At 36.2% G+C, this 21,115-nt stretch overlaps 1 protein-coding gene across 3 annotated transcripts in view; it reads right to left on the bottom strand.

Moving 5' to 3' along the window:
• The window catches only part of ZFPM2 (zinc finger protein, FOG family member 2), a 303,211-nt gene that overhangs the window by 250,971 nt on the left and 31,125 nt on the right, over positions 1 to 21,115 (bottom strand). Inside the window, exon 1 of one of the 3 annotated variants that reach the window (XM_061373385.1) lies at positions 18,475 to 18,751. The exons of the other annotated variants lie outside the window; for them this stretch is intronic. Coding sequence (XP_061229369.1) covers positions 18,475 to 18,541 — 67 coding nt within the window. The 5' untranslated portion in view covers positions 18,542 to 18,751. Of the gene's footprint in view, positions 1 to 18,474; positions 18,752 to 21,115 lie in introns of those variants that run through there. 3 annotated transcript variants of the gene reach the window in all.

Genomic DNA, 21,115 nt, shown 5'->3' with positions numbered 1-21,115 from the left:
TCTACAATATTTAGGGTGGCATTAGCACTTTAATTTTTTGTTTGTTTTGGAACAAACATTGTTCTATTTTATCAGAGAGCAAGAAAACAGAAATAGTCATAAACAAACAAAACAAACAAACACCAACCCACCCCCCCCAGATCACCAACTACTTTCCCACAGGACAGATTTCAAAAAGAAGTTGATTGTAGTTGAAACCAGATTTTTGAAACTATTAATAAGTGCTAACAGTGACAAAAATCTTTTCATAAACTGTACTCACTAATTGTTCTAGCCCATTCCTCCTACTTCTATCCCATCTTGACCACCCATTTACCAATGTAAGCAGCCACACTTGCAATCTCTCTGAGACTGACAATGAACTCTTCTCTGTAAACACTTGTTAGAAGGTGGCATCTCAGTCAAGGTTGTAACTTCATGTATGCAAAAGAAATCGGGAGGAACAACTTTTTATGGAGATATTATCAATCACAAAGATACAGAGTGAGAAGACTATTTACTCTCTCTCTTAGCTATCTTAATCTACCTACAGTCATAAGAGCTTAACAGCAGACTGCTCTTCTGTGTATTTCTCATAGTACAAAAGGAGGAAGAGAAGGACAGAGGTAACAAGCATCCTGTTTCAATACCATACCTGAGGGAAATTTTTACCTAAGGCCTACAAATCAAACCAGAGTTTGGTATAAAGCTCTCAGAGATGTACCTGTGATGCTCGCATATAACCTTCTACATTACGAGTAATTTTGCAATGATAGTTTATCAATAGTTTTCTTAAATGTAACAACAAAAAAAGGAAAATTTCCTGTTTGCTTATAGAGAAATATTATCCCTGAAGCATTTTTCCCTGGATTATGGTAATTTTGTATAGTTTTTAAACCCATCATTTATTTCTCTATGATTCCTATCTGCTAACTTTTACAAAATAATTTTAGAAACTACTGGCAATCTAATTTGAAATACTGGTAATGTAATTTGCCCCCTGATAAATGGCTAAGATTGATGAAAATATTATCTAGTTCCAGTGGACTGTTTAAGCTTTTGGATTGTTGTTGGCTTTGGGGTTTTTTTATAGGATTAAAAAAAAAAAAATAAAGCATCATTTGTGTAGGAAGATGGCTTCTCAGTTCTGTGTCTTTCATTAAAATTCTATGTATCTAATAAAAATAAAAATCTTTGATGCTTCTTACATATACAATAAGTATCACTGATTTTTTATATCTATACAACTGTATAAAATACTAAATGTATGAGATATTTGGAACTCTTTTTAACATATGTTCATGTTGGCTTTTACAGGTAAAGTATTTAAGTTTTGATATTCACCTCTCCAATAAAGGAAATTCCCTCTTTCTCCTCTTTCATTTTAAGTCCAATAAAGTATATGACAATTAAAGGAGTAATTTAGTAGGATTTTGGGGTTTTTTTACTCAACCTATGAGAACAAGGAATAGAATCATAGAATAGTTTGGGTTGGAAGGGACCTTCAATGGTCTCTAGTCCAACAGACAAATCTACACCCAGCAGTCAACACCTGCTAAACAACATCTACATCATACTGCTCCTAACAGTCTAATGAGGATTAGTCTAACCCTCTGAGGATTCAGGATCCAGAAATTTTCAGTGAATCCTTTCCTCCAGACATACCAAACTGTGATACTGGTAAGCAACAGAAGCTTCTTCATGTGTCCTAATCTCAGCATTCAGTATCTCAAATGCATACGTAATAACACTGCTTGCTACTCAGTACTGTCTTTCTCTACAGCCTATCTCCTTTACCAACAACCACTATAGCAAAGCAGTTTCAAACACTGTACCCCAAATAAGTTGAATTTTATCTTGCACATGGCTAAGTCAAAGCTTTTCAGAGCAATGAAAGCAGCAAAAGTTCACTCTCTACTTCCAACTCCAATGCATCCTTTACTCCAAACACAGAACTTCTCTAGCAATCACATGAGTAGTGAGTGATAGATATTGGTATTTGCTAATCACTGGTCTCACTCACCTGCTGGAGGGAAAAATGTCATGCAAGTAGAAGCACTTTGAAGCCACTAATGATGCTGCTGCAGTGTATTTAATGGCCAGCACGTTAGCTACGATGAAAGCAGAACCTCACATCAAGTACATTAAGGGATCAGAGGAATACATACTCATTACTCACTGTAATTTTACATCCCCAGTTTCAACACAAAATCCTTGTATTTTTCTCATACAGCAAAGGCACCCTATACTGCTATAGAAAATTGAGGGGTCTTTTTTCTTCTGTTTATTTAGTATTTCCTACTTCTGTATGTTGCTGAAGATTATTCCTGTTCATCTTTTGTTTCTAGCTGCATTTCCTCAGATGGAAACTGGCCTCTCATCTCTCTATGCCATCATGCAATTAAATAAAAAAAAAGGAAACTGGACTTTCAAGGTCCAGAAATCAGCAATGAACTCATGACTTCTCTCACATGTTGCTGTTTCTCTTTGAATTATTATTGCTTCTCCCCCCCTCTTTTTTTTAAATATAAGCTAAACAGAATACTGTGGAAAAATGAGCCCGAAAGCCCAAATTCAACCTCTAATAACATTATCAAAGCTACAAAACTTGTACATGGAATTCACTGCTAATATGGGTTAGACATCAATAAAAAGTAAGCACACCTAAATTATCCATAACTCAACGACAAAGTTAAAGGGAAAACTTAAATACACAGCAGGTGATATAACAGACGCACATGGAAAAAAACACCATGCTTTAAGTAACTGGTAGTTCTAAAGTAACAGCAAAGGAAAGCTGAGATGTTAGGAATTAGCTAAACCTCAAACTTCATGATCTTTGTCTAGTAGATGCATACTAGAATGAATGGTAATTTAGCTTAGTGAGATTCTTATCATTTGACAAATAAAAATACTACTTAACAGAATGTAAAAGCTATAGAACCATGTAATTAGTTGGTTATATTCTTAGAGCTTTGATTTTGAAATAACTACAGGGGATTCACTGTTTTTAATCCCGTAATGGAGTTTTTCAATATGCAGAACAAAAATGAAGGGTCTCAAATTAGAACTAAATCTTTAGATCACGTTGTAAGAGAAATTAAGAACCTGTATTTTAAATAGAAACCAAATAATCTGAGAAGTCAAGTGGAATAAAATGCCACAACAAGCCACAAACTGGGAATCAACAGTGCCCCTCCAGTAAAGCAGTCCCAACCTGAGGGTGCACTGCAAAGGAATATTAATTCATAGGTTCTCTGTGGACATTCAGTTCTCACTTTGCCTGCAAAATTATGAGTTATGATTAATTACAATGATAATATTTGCTGTACTTTACAATGGTGCACCATAAGGATTCTATGTGTTTTGTACTGGGTTTTTTTAAGATCTTCAAATAACAACAGCACTACAGCATTTATTGTGATAACTGACAATATAATGGACTACTAATCTGTACTTCATCAGCATATACACCTTACAGTCACCATGAAAAAAACTGACTTTCATCATTGCATCAGGAATATGTAATATAAGCATACTGTAGTCGAAGTCACACGCACAAGAGGATTTACTGAAAAATAACATTTATGTGACACAGTTACATATCTTTATGCATACAGGTATATAAACCCAAAAATACAAATAAGCAAACTACACCTTTTAAAATAAACTAGAAGTGTATGCCACAAGGTACTTCATTTCTTTAACAACCCCGCTCACTTTTTTACTACCTTAATTTGATTTCTTGCTGGTAGGAATTGCGAGCTTGCGCAAAACACATTGTGTTTCCCCTAGAGTTGGCATAACCTGCTGGTTTTCTGAGTTAATCGCTAATTAATAATTTGAAAACACAAAGTCATTATGTCATTTCCAGTCAATGAGCTTTTAAATGGTGCATGCTATGTCCTAGCCTTTCCAGTAAGAAAAAAAAAAGTTTTTCCTCTGGAAACCAGATGGCTGGTAAGTAGTATTATGAGACTATGTAAATCTCAAAGCAATAAGCATGAAATCAAAACAAGAATTCATTCTCCTCTTCTCTTACCATGATTGTTGTTTTGCTGAACCAAATTGTGGAATAATACAACTACTACAAATTAGGCCACTGGATGCTTTTGCAATGGTGAGTCAATAACGCATCTTCTCTTTCATAGCAAACAGGAGTTCTGAAAACTTTTTTCACCTCTACTTTCTCAACCTTCCTAATATCTCATTCTACATGACAAACTTAAATTAGGCAATCTTATTTCAGGCTGAATCCTCTTGTTATCTTATTCACTTGGGAAGTTTACTGGCTCTACTACTATTACAATTTGATTATCAAAATATGGCATAAATTTTGATTTGGTTAAGGTTTTCCCCCTATTAAAAGAGAAATCCTGAAGAGTTATTTGTTATTTTGTCTCACATAAGGAGCAAATACCTGCACCTCCATGGAAGGGACAGTTTCACCCTCCAACTAAAACTTCATACTTCACTGAAGCCTTTTGAAGTTCAACTAATACAGCTGCATCATCAGTTTGCAGTGCTCTATTTTATAAGACTTGCAGATTACTCTAAATAATCTTAAAATTGCTAGGGCTGCCCAAAAATAAAACTAAGAAACTAAATTACACATATTAACTTTCAAAGGAAATTAGCTTCTAAATATTTAGAAGCAGCTTAACTGACAAAACACATACTTTTAAAACCTTTTTCTGTGAAGCTAAATATTTTGAAAAGTTGTGTCATAAGAAACAACTGTAAAAAAAAAATATGGATTAGAATATCATTTTATATGTCTTAGCCCTATTTTTCATTCTTTTTAAAGTGTTTAATTCATGACACATTCACTGCTCCTAAATTTTGGTACTGACTTTTCTCATTTTGTATTTTAAATCCTTACACATGGCATTTAATATTTATGTAACATCTCAGTATTCTTACATCACAAGATTGTTTCCTGTTTCTATTAGCATTTAAAAATAAAACCTTTATAGCTACTATCAGATTGTGTCATTTTACAACGGAAATAAGAGCAGTGACCATTATGTACTGCTGCTATTGGTATAAGAAATAATGGCAACATATGACTAAACAACTAATCCACAAAATAAACTGCAACTTTTCCCCAACAGACTTGTCAAATGTAATTCCCCTTAATGAGAAAAAATGTATTTTGCCAAAATATTTCCCAGCAGATAATTGGCCCTTTTTTTAATTTCCTGCCATAGGTACTACCATATGTCTAAGTGACCTTGTCTGAACAGGGAGACTGGACAAAATGACCTCCAGAGGTCCCTTACAAGCTCAACATTCTGCAATTCCATAATACCGGAGATGTAGCAGATTTTCTTGTACTATCTCATCAAGAACCAAACCACTAGAGCACTTTGTAGTATTCTAGCCCTTCCAACCCCAGCATCAAATAGCCTTAAAGGTAAAAAAGTAAAAAAGAATATTCTTGAATTCTTCCAGAATGATCAAATCAAAAGCAAATGTTCCAGTGAGATTTTAATTATACACAGGGCACTTGGAGCACCAAGGTAATAGTTCCAACAGATCCATGAATGCAGTCAACACTCTCTACGTTTGGGCCATGTCAAGGTTGACTCTATATTAGGCAAGTTCTTCACTCCATACTTCCTCCAGTTCTACACCATTAAGCACATTTCTTCTGTCTGCTGGTGTTCTATTTTAACCCTGTGAAAACTTCACCGATGCTCTCCATGTGACATTCTTCATGCATGCAAAAGCACATCCCTAGAAAGCCAAAGCTCAATTCATATACAAGTTGAAAATTAAATTTACTGTGAACTAAGTTTCTTACAAACCTGGCTCCTGCGCACTGAAATCCAAGGTTGAACTTTTGTAATAATGGAAGTCATGGGTTTTATAAGATATAATACACAACATATACACAGCACCTGCTCAACTTTTAAAGTGCTACACTTAGAAGTCCAGTATGTTTAGTAATCACACAAGACCCACTGCATTATTTTGTTTAATGTGGCACATGGTATTTATAAAAGAATAATGCTTAGTTAACTGAATTCAGTATCACTGAACTCAGCCTGTAGAAGGCCAATTACACCATGGCAGTAAGACCTGGAAACACAGAACTGATTCTCTGATATTGTTATACTTTGCTCATATCAGTTTTAAAGATCAAGACTCTGCTTTTACACAACTTCCTTAAAACAATTATTCCTTAATGGAAAAGAAGTCACTATAGCATCTTGCCTAATGTTCAACAAAAGTTTCAGATTTAATCCATTCCTTTTCATTATAGCTGCTCTAAAGACACTACCTTCGTTTTAGATGTTCAGTCCTTCAAATACTAACAGCTTTTTGTCATGACCATTTAAATTATCTAACAGTTACTCAGATAGCTCACTGCTTGATCCTTTGAGAACCCTTTTTTTCATTTATTACATCTTCTGATACTATGGTGAGTAGAAGGTGAATAAAAATTCTGCATACAGATTCTGTTTCATACTGATCAAAAAGGCAGAAAATAGTAAACATGACATAAGATTGTCACACCACGGAGAGCTCTGGAGAAAGAGAAGGAACCCATGACACTTGGAGTAGAGTAAGTATTCAAGACTAAATTACAGGTTAAATACGATGTTATCCGTTACAGGCACACAGACAACCAACTCAAGTAAGTGGTACTATTACACACTGTCAATTTCAAGACTGTTTTTAGAAGAAGAGAACCAGTTTGAAATCAAAGTATAAAATACATTAGCACTATAGATTATTATGGTCAACCATGGTTAATAATACAAAGGAAACATTAAAACCAGCTCACTGCACTGCTTGTCACAGGCCGTAGAACACTGTCATGCCACATGGCAACAGAAATTGTCCTGAAAATAACTGCATTTTTCAAGATGGACATCTTTATAGAAGGGGCACTGCTACTAAAAACAGAAGTGTAAAACACTATAGCCTGCAATATGAAATTTTCTCTGACATCATTGCCACCCAAATGCCACCAAATACAAAGGTTCAATAAGCTTTAATTTTAAGCATTTTACAGTGGATTCATATATAATGACTATCGACACTATTAGACAAGTATGCCAGTACTACTGGAGAAACTATTATTACCATGCCCCTACACAAGGCTGTTGGATTTATTTTATTTTTTTTATGTACACGTTTTAGTTTTCTTGATGTCTCAGCAAAAGAAACACTCAGAATGGGACTTTTTTCCTCATAATTAATATCCAGGCTTGAAACATCCTTAAGGGTTATTCTGTTGCCAGTTAATGCCTTCAGATGTCCTTCCAGTTTTCTCTGGCAAGCAATATCAAATTTCAGGGAGTAGTACACTGTAAAACCAACATATATATGTGCCTTCACCAAAACAGGTAATACCAGATGAAGGAACCCATTTGGTTGTTTTCTCTTTTTGTAACTTCGAAAAGAAAGCAACAGGGAGGGAGAGGCTGTAAACAGAAATTTGGATCAGTCTTCAAAAAAATAAGAATGCCTTTTTCTCCGCCACCATACTCTCTCACGGTGCTGGCTTCCTCAAGCACTTTGCAGGCGTCCATCGTGACATTCCTAAGCCTTTGTACCTACAACCAAATATTTTTCAAATCTCAGACTTTCTGGGGCAGAGCCTTCCATCATAAAATACAAATATAAAGATACCACATTTGGTTTAAGCCTCAGAGCCAAGAACTGCATAGCTAAGTGCTACTATGTTCTCACATAAGACTTAACCTAAAGAAAACTACTTCCATGCTCTTAAAAACTGCATTTTCTTTAAAATCTTTACAAAAGACTAACTCCTGGGGTTGCCAGGAAGTGGGATTTGAGGGAATGGGAGCAAGGGGAGTGGGGAAGGAGAGGAGGAAAGCTTTCCACAAAGATTTGATGGTTTTCAATGCAATTTAATGCAAAACTAATTTTGAAAAAGGTCTACTAATTGATCGTGCTAATAACAGCATTCTAAATCATTTCTACACCAAGTCTACAAACCCTTTCCTTCAAAAAAAAAAAAAAATTAAAAAATTACAGCTAGGAGAAATATGAAAACTAGTGAGTATAGCAGATACATATTTTCATTCATATCTTACTTCGAGTGAAAATCATCACTGGAACAATAAAAATATCTGGCATTTATCTGATCAAGATTCATTCTCCTTTGAAAAAGGCTGTAAGAGACTATTTTGCACTTCTTGAGATGATGAGTGTTAAACATGGCTATTAAAAATGCATGGAAACTGAAAATATACTCTGATATACTCAAAGTAGGATCAACAGTCCATATTCGCCGCAAAATCATCCATGGGGAAGATTTGCTATCAGTCTAAATGTCTTTTTAAAAGAAAACTGCAGGCTTATCGATGTGCCTACTAATTAACCTGCTAACTCCAGATGCAATAATAATCTTGTAAAGGATATAAAACCTTCATCAACTTCATGTAATAAAAGCTTGGCTTAAGATACAAGTCATGGGACTAAATAAACAGAAATAACATACACTTGGGTGGTCACTTTTTGAATATGTAAGCACAGATCAGCTTCTTGTGTGTTAAGGTTTTAGTTTGAAGACAGACAGTAAGACTCCCCAGTTGCTGACTGAAGTTGGCTGCCACCAGAATCATAGACCAGAAGTCCAAACGTAAATTACTGCATACTGGTGTTTCTTCCAAGTTTAACAATGACAAATATGTATATGATGAGGATAGTGCCTCTACAACAGCAAAGAGAAACAGACCTTTACTTTAGGTCTCTGAAGTAAAATAATCCTTGTTGAATATCCACAGAGAACTATATGAGAATGCCTTGTGGCATGTGGATAGGGCTTCTCTCCTTCAGCAGAAGATATCCAAATTTTCTTTCCCTCATTTCCTTTGATTTTTGTTTGCTTGGGGGAGGGGGAGGAGGGGGTGTGTTGGTTTTTTGTTGGTTGGTTGGTTGAGGTTTCGTTAGGTTTTTTCATTTTGCACTGATTCTCTAAGGAACCTTTCTTCCTCTTAAAAAAGGGGAAAAAAAGGTGAATAAAATGTAAAATATTAACTATGCCATAAATCAATTTTGCTTTATGTCATAATGACTTTTGTGGCCTGATTTTTTATTTCATTGTAACAGCGTTACTCAAGAGAAGAGCCTAAACTGATCTTAAGAACCAGAAGTTTTATACATTTTAAGGCTCATAAATCCTCCTTATAAATTGGAAATCACTTAAAAAGCTCTGGAAATATGGAAATAAACCATAAAGTACAAATCACAGCACTCACACCTCTAATTCATCTCAAAGGTGAAAGGGGCATGCTCGTCACTGACAACAGAGGAAGCGTGGGTTCTAGCCACTAAGTTTAACTGCTTACTGTTCTGAGTCAGATTGGGATTTGGGGGGACCACAGGGTTAAAAAAACAAACTAAAAACCCACCACAACCTTCGGAAATGGTTCAAGTCCTGGCATCTTCAAAGGTGGATAAACTGAACCTTATGTAGTTACCTTGCAAGCAACATTTGGGCACTGCACTATGTAACATTCTCTCAATGGAAACAAGCCAATGTATCTTTAGCCAAACCTATAGCCCTATCCTTTGCTGGCTCATCTGCCCTGCGTCACTGGAAGTGCATAAAGTATTAGAAGATAGATCTAGTGACAACTGATCTTAATTTGATATTTCACAGCGCAAAAAACTTCCAACATTATGAAATCTATCCGGTAAAATTAGGCCAATGCAGACTAAAAATGTCACCTGAAAATTAAACTTTAGTATAAAAAAATAGCTCCCTAACTGAAAACAATAAAACATATTTATTTCTTGTCTGTCCAAGACAGTAAAGTCTGTAAATTACTGTAACATGATTTACTTTGTTAAGCCGCCTTCTGACCTCTGAAACATGCAATCACCTAATGCAGAGGTTTTAGAATTTTATCGTGAACATTCCTGTATCCGATGTGATTTCACTGGTCAACAAGAACAAGAAGACAAGAAAGGGAAGTTGTGGCAGCTAAGGGCAAACTATAACACTGTCACGTGTCTTACCTGCATTTTGAGGGGACCTGAGGCAATTTCAAAGAGAGGACATACACACTTCAGCATACACGTTGCACTGCTCTTGAAATATCTAGTAAGTCACCTTTTGCCAAAGAAACCATTGCTTTGAATTATTTACCTTACTAAATACATCCTCTGTTTTCCCAATCAGCTATTTCAGAATCTAAATGGGGAAGTCCCTAGTATCAGCTGGTAGCTTCTAGCAGCCCAAATTTCATTCAGCCCTACCACAACTGCTGCTGAAGAGGACAGACTCCTAAAAACAAATGCAAAACACCCATGTCCATTCTGTTGAAGTATATACATTCAATGTCCCCAAACATTTCTGTTTACAACCAACATGCCAGGGAATAACAACCCTACATAGGAAGTTTAATTCAGCCAAGAAAGAAGACTGTAAATTAAAGATCTTGCTTCTATGGCGTTTCCTGTTACAAGGAAATATGACTTTCCGTATACTGCTATTTGTAGTCTTGAGGGGTATTTTTTTTTAAGATCGGTATAGTAATACCTGCTCCATCAAATATAAACTTGATCACAAAGACCCAGGCACTGCATTCATTTGTGCTTTACTATAATTAATAATTTTAAGTAAACTTAAAAGATCCAACCAGTCCCAAATTTCTGTTAAAACTACAGTTCAAGTATTCATCTCTCCCAACTCCTAATAAAAAGTGCAATTCTCACAGTCTCGTCTTATAATCGGACTTTCCCAACGGGGCTTTCCACAGAAAACTCTAATCTTTAACCCATCACCTACAGGAGCAATGAAATAATTATGAAAAGATATTCTTAGGCATGAAAGTTAGAACTTCCTCAGGATCTGAGTCCAGATGTTAGAAATCACTTCAACACATTTGCAGTTAGTGCTTACCCACAAAAATATGGGGATTATTATTTACGTTTCCACATGTATACTTTTTATATACACCGGCATATCATTACCACCATTGGAGCTGATTTTGGCTTATTTTATTTGCTACAACATAAATCTTCAACCAGTTATTACAGTTTAAAGCACAGCAGGCTGTTCACCCTTTAGAAAAATGCATGCAATATTCTACCTATAGGAGAGTGCTGGTCAGTATAAGACTGTCTAACACACGTTTTGTTACCTTTTCAGCCAAACAGCTGCGGCTTGTAATTCAAGACTGAAGCTTGGATACAGAATACAGACATTCATCTAACTTTGAATCTAAACGTTGAGCCAAGCTTCTATCCTTCAAGGCTCTGTTTCAAAGCATAGGCCTCACTTCTGGGAATCTAACATGCATTGCAGAAGTAACCAGTGACACACGGGGTTCACATTTAACATTTTCCTTTACCTGTGCTACTACAGGGTGCTTTGCAGCTGCAGTGATTCAGTTATTTATACCTGTTTTGTCACATACAAACATTACATATATAATTAAAAAAAAACAATTCTAGTTGTTAAATAGATTTGGTTATAATAAATGATTCTGTGATTCTGCAAAATACACTCTGTATGAGCTATTGAACTGTAATAACTGTAGGGTACAAAGCTGCTTACAAAGGAATACTGGAGGACCCTATTTTCTGCTTTTGCTCAAATAACATTTTTTCAGAAGTTTAAAGAAAATGAAAAGACAGGAAACAAGTTCTCACTGACATCAGCAGCAAATCCTGCAATATCTTTTACTTACCATCTATTGCAATGTGTTTTAGGGCAGGACTTAGGAGCCAGGACACCAAGACTGGATTTCTAAATCATGGAATTACTTGTTTGTTGAAATACTTTGGTTACAATTCACCTTCCTTTAAACAGTACGTGTTCCCTACAAGAAGCTCACTAGACCTGAACAGAGGAATGCAGATTGCTACAGTTTTGAAAAATCAGCTGTAACTTACTGACTTTACACAGCTAAAGCAGAATTCTTGCTATAGTTAATAAGTACAACTGCTCCAAAGCTCATCAGATTTAATAATAAGGTCTTGAGAGACACAGAAAGGCAGTGTTCTTAGAGCTACTCTCACACAAAACAAGCTGTAGCTATGCTCTTTGGATTACAGCAATTCTATCTGTTTATCTTTAAGCACAAGATGGATGTACAATTCGATGACAAGAAATTAGAAAGCATCATGAAGACATTACTACTGAGTGTGCTCCAGTGGGTAGCACGTATGCTACTAAGATACTAGAAATGATGGAAGGATAAGGTATTGCCCAGGGAAATCATTTACTGAAGGCAGATAAACAAAGCATGCAGTGTAAAACCCAGTACAACACAGTTGCCTCTCTAGAATAGCAGAAAATCTACTAAATGTAAAACAGTTTCATTGATCTGCATTTCAAGAATGTACCAAATGAGCTATGTTTTGTTATCAAAAGCGAAATTATTCCGGCTTCTCAGGTGACCAAATTTTAGCCAAGATTCTAAGTATATGGGGACACAAAGACATCTAGCAAAAACTGTTCTTGCCTCTTGGTTACAGCCGTCAGTTGAGAGAGGGCAGATATACTCAGCTAAGTCACCAAGCTCAGGAGAAAATTCAGCCTGGTCCTCTAAGGAGTGAAGGACCTAGTCTAAAGCACCTGTCTCATGCCTCATGACACCACCATGGAGCTCAGAAGTGGTTTTGTGCTATTAACCAGGTACCCCACCTTTCTCCAACCTCAGTGTGAAAGCAACGAATCACCCTCTGGAGGAACACAACAAGTCCCTCTGAAGACTTGAGGAAGGAAGGTGGCTAAAATATTTAAGACAGGCACTCAGTAACCTGCTAAGGCAGATACCTACATTTTCAAAACTCTGACACCTGTACTTGGCATCTACAGTGTTCAGCTGCTAAAGGAACCCTCTACTGATAATACGTGTACTACACTGTAAGTACTGAAAATTATTTTTAAAAAAGATAAAAAGAAAAAGAATGAGGTGCCAATCTGTAAGAAACTTGGCAGGCACAAAACATATTGAAATGGAGAAAGCTTCATAGAAGGAACACATCTGGAGCGGTATCTCTGCTTGCAACCCTTCTGTAAACAGCTCTTTTGCTAAGTGATGGCTTCACTTCAGAAACAGAGTCCTTACCAATTCCACAGCCACACAGCAAGCTTTGATCAATTGATGCTTTTAAGTACTTTGACACTGGATAACATGTTATAAAAATGCAAAGACCTATTATTACTTTCCACTCTGAGCTAGAAAATATCACATAATAGCAACCGGGTACACTGAAACCTATAAATTACAATGAAGTAAAAAAAATTGATATTTTCCAAGTATATGTTCATTTACCAATCTGAGAAACAGGAGGTACAGTGTATTTACGGTTGAGTGGTATTTCCTGAAGTTTCAAAATGTGTGCTGGATCACACAACTGACTTAACCTGCAAATACTCATTCTTCACTAAAAGAGTCGTCAAGCATTGGAACTGGCTGCCCAGGAAAGTAGTGGAGTCACCATCTTTGGAGGTATTCAGAAGACATGTAGATGTGGCACTTAGGGACGTGGTTTAGTGGTGGACTTGGCAGTGCTGGGTTAAAAGTAGGATGCAATGATCATAAAGTTCTTTTCTGATCTAAATGATTCTATCAATCTATGATTTATTACAACTAGACCTAATGATAACTGAAGCAGATGCAGTATTTTCAATTATTTCAGACATTCTTAGCAAGTTTTGTGTGTGAAGTATGATTAAACTAATTTGTCCATCATGAAAGATATCAACTAATAAAAATACAAACCAAGAGTAAGATCACATGATAATGCCTCACATATGTCTGCCTGATTGCTCAAGAGTCGTGGAATCAGCAAGCTTCACCTGTTCAATATTTCGTTCATTAGAGTCTACTCAATTTGCAGATACAATCATTTTATCATTTGTCTTCAGCAAAGTATGAAAGCAAGTTTGTCAGAGTCATTGTCTCACCATTAATATTAAAGCTCTTCATTATCTCTTCTGACAAAACAGAACAGTCTTTGAATATCCTAGAGAAAATTCTAATTCATTCATGAAAGTCAGAAACTGAGCAAACACCATGAGAGCTGGACAAAGTTTTCAAAAACAATGTATAAACTGCATTTTGGCCTCTGCTCGTAAAAGGACAGGAGCCACTGCCGCAGACTACAAATGTGTGTCCCTTGTCTCTACTCAGCTTCACGATTAGGCCTACAGCTGCTTGTTAAGCTCTGGAAGTGAAGAGTCCTAATAGGCAATAAAGCCTGTCTACAAATTCTGTCAGAGGGAGCAGTCAGGTACTAGCCCTCCAGGTCATTTGTGTTTGATAGGTAAAGCCCTGCAACATCAACCTATGGAAATTTTTTGCCTGTTACGAAGTACTTGCTAATCAACTAGGTTACAATTAAGTCAGGAACAGAAGCTGTAACTGCTCCTAATTCCAACCTTTGGGCCTTTTCATGAAGATTTGCTTTGAGAAAAAAAAAAAAAAAAAAAAAAAGCTTTAATTTTACCTCTAGAAAGGCAAGTATAATAAAACCTTACTACAACACATGATAAATGCAGAGTGTCTGCTAATTATAAATACGTATCTAGGTAAGACTAGAATCAAACCACAGCCATATCAGGAGTGATTTTGAATCTAGCCTTCATTTCTTCAGATGCAGTTAATCAAGAGTGCGATTAATTGAGTACAAGTAATAGCACTTTGATCAGATTCTGCCATCGGATATACCCATCCAAACCCACAGTAACTGACTTCAATAGCTCACTAGATACAAACTGAGGCAAAAAAAATTGCCCAGTTTACAATTATGGTTCCTTTTACTAATTTTGACTACATCTGAGTACTTCTAAAAACTCATATTCACTTTATCTGATATTTAACAATTATTTTGTCCTCTGCAGGACAAAATTCTGTTTTATTACCAGGTACCAAAATATAGGGTATGCATTTAAAAATAAATAAAAAAATTTTAAAAAGCTTAATTTTTCTGTCTTTAAAGTAAATATTTAAATGATATGCCTCAATTTTGAATGCAACAAATAGACACACAATGAAAAAGACTTGATTGCTTGTCTGGAAACTTTAGCATGCAGCTAAAGAGAGGGAGAGACTTTTTAGGAGGGCCTGTTGCAACAGAATGAGGGATAATACTTGTAAACTACAGGAGGGGAGACTCAGGCTGGACGTGAGACAAAACTTTAAGCAACAAGGGTAGTAAAACACTGGCACAGGTTGCCTGGAGAACTGGTGAATGCACCATCCCTGGAGACATTCAAGGTCAGGCTGTATGTGGTTCTGGGCAACCTGATCTAGTTCATGTCCTTGCTCATTGTAGGGATGTTAGACTAGATGACCACTGAAGGTTCCTTCCAACCCAAACTATTCTATAATTCTACGGTTTTATGAATCTAAACTATTTATTGAGGACTCTGATCATGCCACTGGAGTTACTGTTTGCCTACCCTAACAAACTGGCTCAGTTTACAACTGTATTTGGTCACAATCCCTGTTCTCTTTTCACAGAGGATGTGCCATTTTCATTAGCACAGAATTTGCAGTAATCTGCAGACTGATAGGCTTCCCATATGTAAATTAACATTTTTGCTTCAGGTCCAAATATTTTAAAGAAAGGGGCAAGCTACAGTTGAGAATCAGCAGAGATGATCTCATGTGAAAGCTTCTGTAGTCAAGCTTGACTGTTGCCAGAAGAAAGCAAGTACGCTCATGATCTGGTTAGTAGGTATAGGTTTACTGTTGAGAATCAGCTTAGATCTTCAGCTATCAGTGAAAATGGAACATCAAACTACAACTATTCTAGTAAATATAGAGTAGTCAGGAAGTCATCCAGGAAGACTGGATCTATGGTCACTAACATTGTTGAACTTGAATCTGACTTTCTCTTTCAATCACTCCATCTAGCTCTCCTTAAGACAAAACTTGCTAAGCAGTATGGTCACAAGCCAGTCAATGCTACTGCACTTCAAGACCAAAGCCAAGTACCTGGTCTTTAAACCAATTACACACAGCTGATGAGATGTACCAATGCAAAGGACGCAGGATTTAGTACAGAGGAATCTTTATCATCTAGTAGTTCAAACTTTCCTGGGAGAAAAGGTCTGTGGAATTCTACCTTTCAGGAGGAGAGATTTTAAGTATAACAGATATTGTGTAACAAGTAGACACCTAAGAAAATATAATGCCCTGCTTGCCTGTTCATCACTTACCTAATTAACCATCTGTGCACTTAGCTAAGCAAAATCAGTCTGTAAATTCTTATGGGATAACTGGCACATTCTGCACTATACAGTATGCAGCTTTATCTATCACTGTGGTGGTTGCTGTGATGTTGCAGACATCACAGAATTCTCCCCTAAAAGGGTAAAAAAAAAAAAACCAACAAAAAAAAACCAACCAACCAACCAAAAAAAAAAAAAAGATACCTACAAAGGGGAAATCAAGGATTAGTAATTTGGACCAGAAAGCTTAGACAGCTAGCTTGTTGCTTACCTTTTAGATGGTTAACACTAGGTAAGATGACCTATCCCCCCACAATACTTCAGTAACTTGGGTGTACAGGACAGGTCTTAGTAGTAGGTATCCAACTGACACTCATTCAGAAGGAGAGGTTAGATATTCCTGATCCACTGTAAGAGATCTTAAGAAAGTGACCACAGCACGTCCAGATATACACCACATTCTGTGGGACCATCTCTTCCCTCCATTGTGTATAAATACTGCAGTAAATACAGCAATAAATAAATTATTCTGAGTTGCATTTTTAGCTGCAACTGAATAATAAAATTAGGAAAGCAATGGTAACAATTTGTAGACCAGGTGAAAATGAACTCCAAATTCCCCAAACAATCGTCTTGTCTTTCAATTACATGATGATTTACGTAAGTTACACACAGATGACTTCACTTCCCCAGAGAGCTTCCTTTTTTCCCTTTTCTCATGTCATTCCCCATTCTTCATACATATACAAAGTAATTCTGACTACTTTTGTGCATTCATAAAAATTCCTAAAGCAAAGCAAGTGTGAGGTAAAATGGCTCAGTATTACATAAAAGAGGTAACTATACTGTAAAAATCCTCCCTGTCCCTCCTCAGCCTTCTGGTTCCCACAGACTCACTAAATGTCTACTACATGTCAAATCTGCATATTTCTCAATGTTTCAGATTAACTGCATTGGCTTTGTGAAATACAATTTTTAGGATACTGTAATATTCTCAAACACACGGGCTTAATATTTTAACTAGCAAATAATATAAGTTATTATATTGTTTAATACATTATAGCTAATATAAAATCACATACATTTGCTCTCAGACACCTTCCCCTGCCTACACTTTGGCTTTCTGCTCACAATTTAAGTACAAAAATCCCGTAATTATTTGTTATGCATCTTACTCCTCCTTGCTATAAATAATTTATTAAATTGTCCTATTTATTGCCCTAGGTAATTACTGCTTGTCTGAACTCCATTACCACCTTGTCCTCCCAAAGTAAGCAAGTCATGCTTCCAAAAAATCAGTACCATGACTTTACATTTTTTTAGTATTAATTTCATTATTTTTTTCTTCAGCATTGTTTTTCCATAGGAGTTATTTTAGTTATATCACAACACTAGTGATCCTCGTAATGAAACACAGGAGAGACACCCTAAAACTTCTGATCTAACATAGATAGTGTGAATAAAAGCAGCAGAAACATGAAATATTGCATTTAACTCGAGAAGTTGACATTTATATGAAAGAAGAATTAAAGTATTATTTTGTTTCTTGATTTGACAGTATTTTTTGATTTACAAGACTAAGTGAAAATCACTGAAGCATAAGCAAAATATTTTCTAAATGGGAAAGTTGCTGCACATGGAAATTCAGGCAACTATGATACAGTCACAATGCTAAAACATCATCTTGAAATGACATTTCAGTGGCACATCAATGAAATTTTAATCTCTTTTAGTGAAAATTAAGAATATAAAATAGAATATCTTCAACTTTCTGAATTCAAAGCAGAAACACATTTTACTGTTTATAGTTTGACAAATTACCATGTTTTCCCTGTCCATCAAAGCAAAACATATGAACCTCACTAATGAAGTGCCTGGGAACACTTCAACCCAAATTACATTCATGGTATTAAAGGATCAGAATATATCTCAAATTATTCATCAAGACTCCTATCTCGAGACTATGACTGAATCCCCTACAGTGTTAAGCTTCAATGATTATCCAGTTAACAAAAAGTAATCAAATGTAGCATGAATACATTACTACATTGCTATACTAACATAACCAAATTTTCTATACAGTCAAACACAGTAAAGCATCTTTATTGTATTTATTAGTTTTTACAATCAAAACCAACTGCTAACATAAAGACCTAACAGCTCAGCTCTATCTAGTTACATCTTTCTAAGGCAAACATTTAAAGAACATAGCTTTTTCCACTTTTTACAGAGTAAAAGTCTGTATTCACTACTCATGAGATAAAAAAAAAAATAATCATAATATCTTTTAAAAAATTATACACAGAAAGTTTACTTACATAAGTAAAGAAGCTCTAAAGCATATAAGGAAAAATGTTGCAGCTGTGTCTCATACAAAACTCTCATTCAAGATAGACAGTATTCTGCCTTTTGCAATATTAGTATAAAGCAACGAGCAATCAATACATCCATACACTAATTATGTCTCACTAGCTACTACTTTAAACAAAGCAGAGCATATTTTTTGAGCATCACAGAGTGATTCCATCCTAAAACAGCTCTCTAGCAGTGCAGTGTTACTATCTCCTTATGCTAACACCAACAGGCTGAATTTCTGAAAGGGGCTACCCTGCCATTCCACTTGCTCTTACAGCCACACTGCCTTCCTTGTAGGATTAGCACAAGTATTTATGTGGCCAACAGGTGAACTAGATAAAGAAACTGATTTGAATTTGAACCATGGGGGTGGGGAAAGAAGCTGATTTTCACTTGGAAGTTCCTTCCCCCAGTTCACTCCATGGCCACACAAACATCTGCGCCATATGTGAACAGCCATAAGAACAGACAGCCAAAAGAAAGAGGTCATCACTGTCTTTCTCAGTAGCTCTCCGGAGGGAATGACCCTCCAAAATTTTATTTCTCTTCTCATACAGGAACTGAAATAATTAGCTTATGTTCGATGCCAACAATTAGGTAACTAAAGTCTCTTACACTGTGACTGTAAATCATCTATTTAACTGCATATGAAGTGACTGTTCTGCAAATGAGTACATACTTGACTGTATTTCCATACAGTCCTCCAGCCCTTTTTAAATGTGACTCGTAAGTGTATCCTCATTTTTCCACATGCCTTTTAATGAAAGCAAACATGGTTAAGATATTTTCAAAAAAACCCAAACATCCAAATTGCAAAACCAAATTACTTTCTCACTTCCTTCTCCCTCTTAATGATGCTGCAAAGAATTTTGTAGAGGGAAATTAAAAGTTGCAATTGTAAAAACTTGTTAAAACTGAAAGAAGTCTGAAGTCATTTGGGGAGCTTATATTAAATGTTTCCTAAAAATGCATCTAGATACAAACAGAGAACTATGCACTAGCACACCTTGAAAAGGTAAAGGAGTTGCTCCAAGCAAGACAGCTCTGAATGTTAAATTCTGAAAAAGCTCAACTTGAGGATGATTTATAGGAAGTTGGTTCTTTACAATGTTAACTGCTCTTCACTTCATCAAAAACTGTCTGTCATATTTTTAAACACACCAAGGTCACTTTGAAAGGTTCTGTAAGCACTTAGAAGGCCCTTGCTGATCTTCTGCTAACTTGAGAGCAAATCTAGATAGAACCTGAGATGTCTAGAAACTTTTAGTGCAGTAACTGCAACTCAGAACAATTCATTGATTTGGATATTGTAATTCTAGTATTCCCTCACAGAAAAAAATATATAATACCTTTATTTTCAAAACAAGACAGTGTGTCCCTCAGCAAGTTTGAAACGGCATCAAATTCGTAGGAGCTGCTAAGAAACACTGGAGGACAAGGACCTGGAGAAACGGACTGTAAGAAACATGAAAGTTCAATAAAGGCAAACCCTAAATTCTGCACTTGGGACGGATTAATCTCATACACCAGTATAGGCTGGGGACCAGTGTACTGGGAACAGCTTTACTGAAAAGGACCTGGCAATCCTGGTGAACAAGGTGAGCATGAATCAGCAGTATGCACTTGGAGCAACGAATGCCACTCTTACCCTTGGACATAAGCAAGAGTCTACACAGCAGGCTCAGACTGAAGTGGCTGTTCTGTATACAGTAATAATAAGACCAGATCTTAAGTACTATGTCCATTCTGGGGCTCTCTAATAAACGACAGACATAGACCCTTCTGGAGTGAGTCTGGCAGAGGATGACAGGACTGCTAAGGGGCTACAGGAAGGAAAGGTCAAGAGAGCTGGGACGTCCAGTTTGAGGAAGTTTAGGTCTTCCTGCTGTCTTCAAATCTCTAATGGGATGGTACAGAGATGCACAAAGACAGGATGAGGCAATGGACACAAGACCCAGCAAAGGAAATGTTGATTAAATATTAGGGAAAAAGAGTTGATAGCAGTCAAGCTGTAGAACTGGTTGCTAAAAGAGGTTGTAGAATCTCCATCCTTGGATGTATTTAAAAACTTGCCTCAGAACCTGACCTAAACAGGTTCTGGTTTGAACAGAAGATCGAACTACAAGATCTTTGAAGTTCCCTTTCAACATAAAACATTTTACAATTCTATGGTTTTATTCTCAGTTCAAAAGTGACCATGGAAAATAACCACTAACTTGGTCAGTTCTCAGCCAGACATTCACAAAGAGTATAGCTCAGACCAAATACAAGCATTCAGGTATTTCTGTTAACACCATGGCCGTGTTACATAATGTCACATGTTCACTGAAGTAACTGGGCCTATGCCAGTATAAACTAACAAATAATTAGCTCTCACACTTCAGTTTTATATGTAAAAAGTTTTCACAGAACACAGACTGCTATCAATTTAAGATTAAATAAGTTCTCATTACATAATTTTTTCCACTGTAGGAATCTGCTTTAAAAGGACAAATTTAAAATCAGAATTAAATTTCTTTTCACTTCTTAAAATCTGCAAAGATAATGATGAAATATCTGGGAGGAACAGATAATCTTCCCTCCTTAGAAACTTAGCACTAACTC

Source organism: Neopsephotus bourkii, unplaced genomic scaffold (genome assembly GCF_033783945.1).
Source record: "Neopsephotus bourkii isolate Nb327-2 ecotype Australia unplaced genomic scaffold, CSIRO-AGI_Nbou_v1 NB_1630, whole genome shotgun sequence".
Taxonomy (NCBI): Eukaryota; Metazoa; Chordata; class Aves; order Psittaciformes; family Psittacidae; genus Neopsephotus; species Neopsephotus bourkii.
The sequence above is the reverse complement of the archived record's forward strand: the minus strand, read 5'-3'. Positions and strand labels throughout refer to the sequence as shown.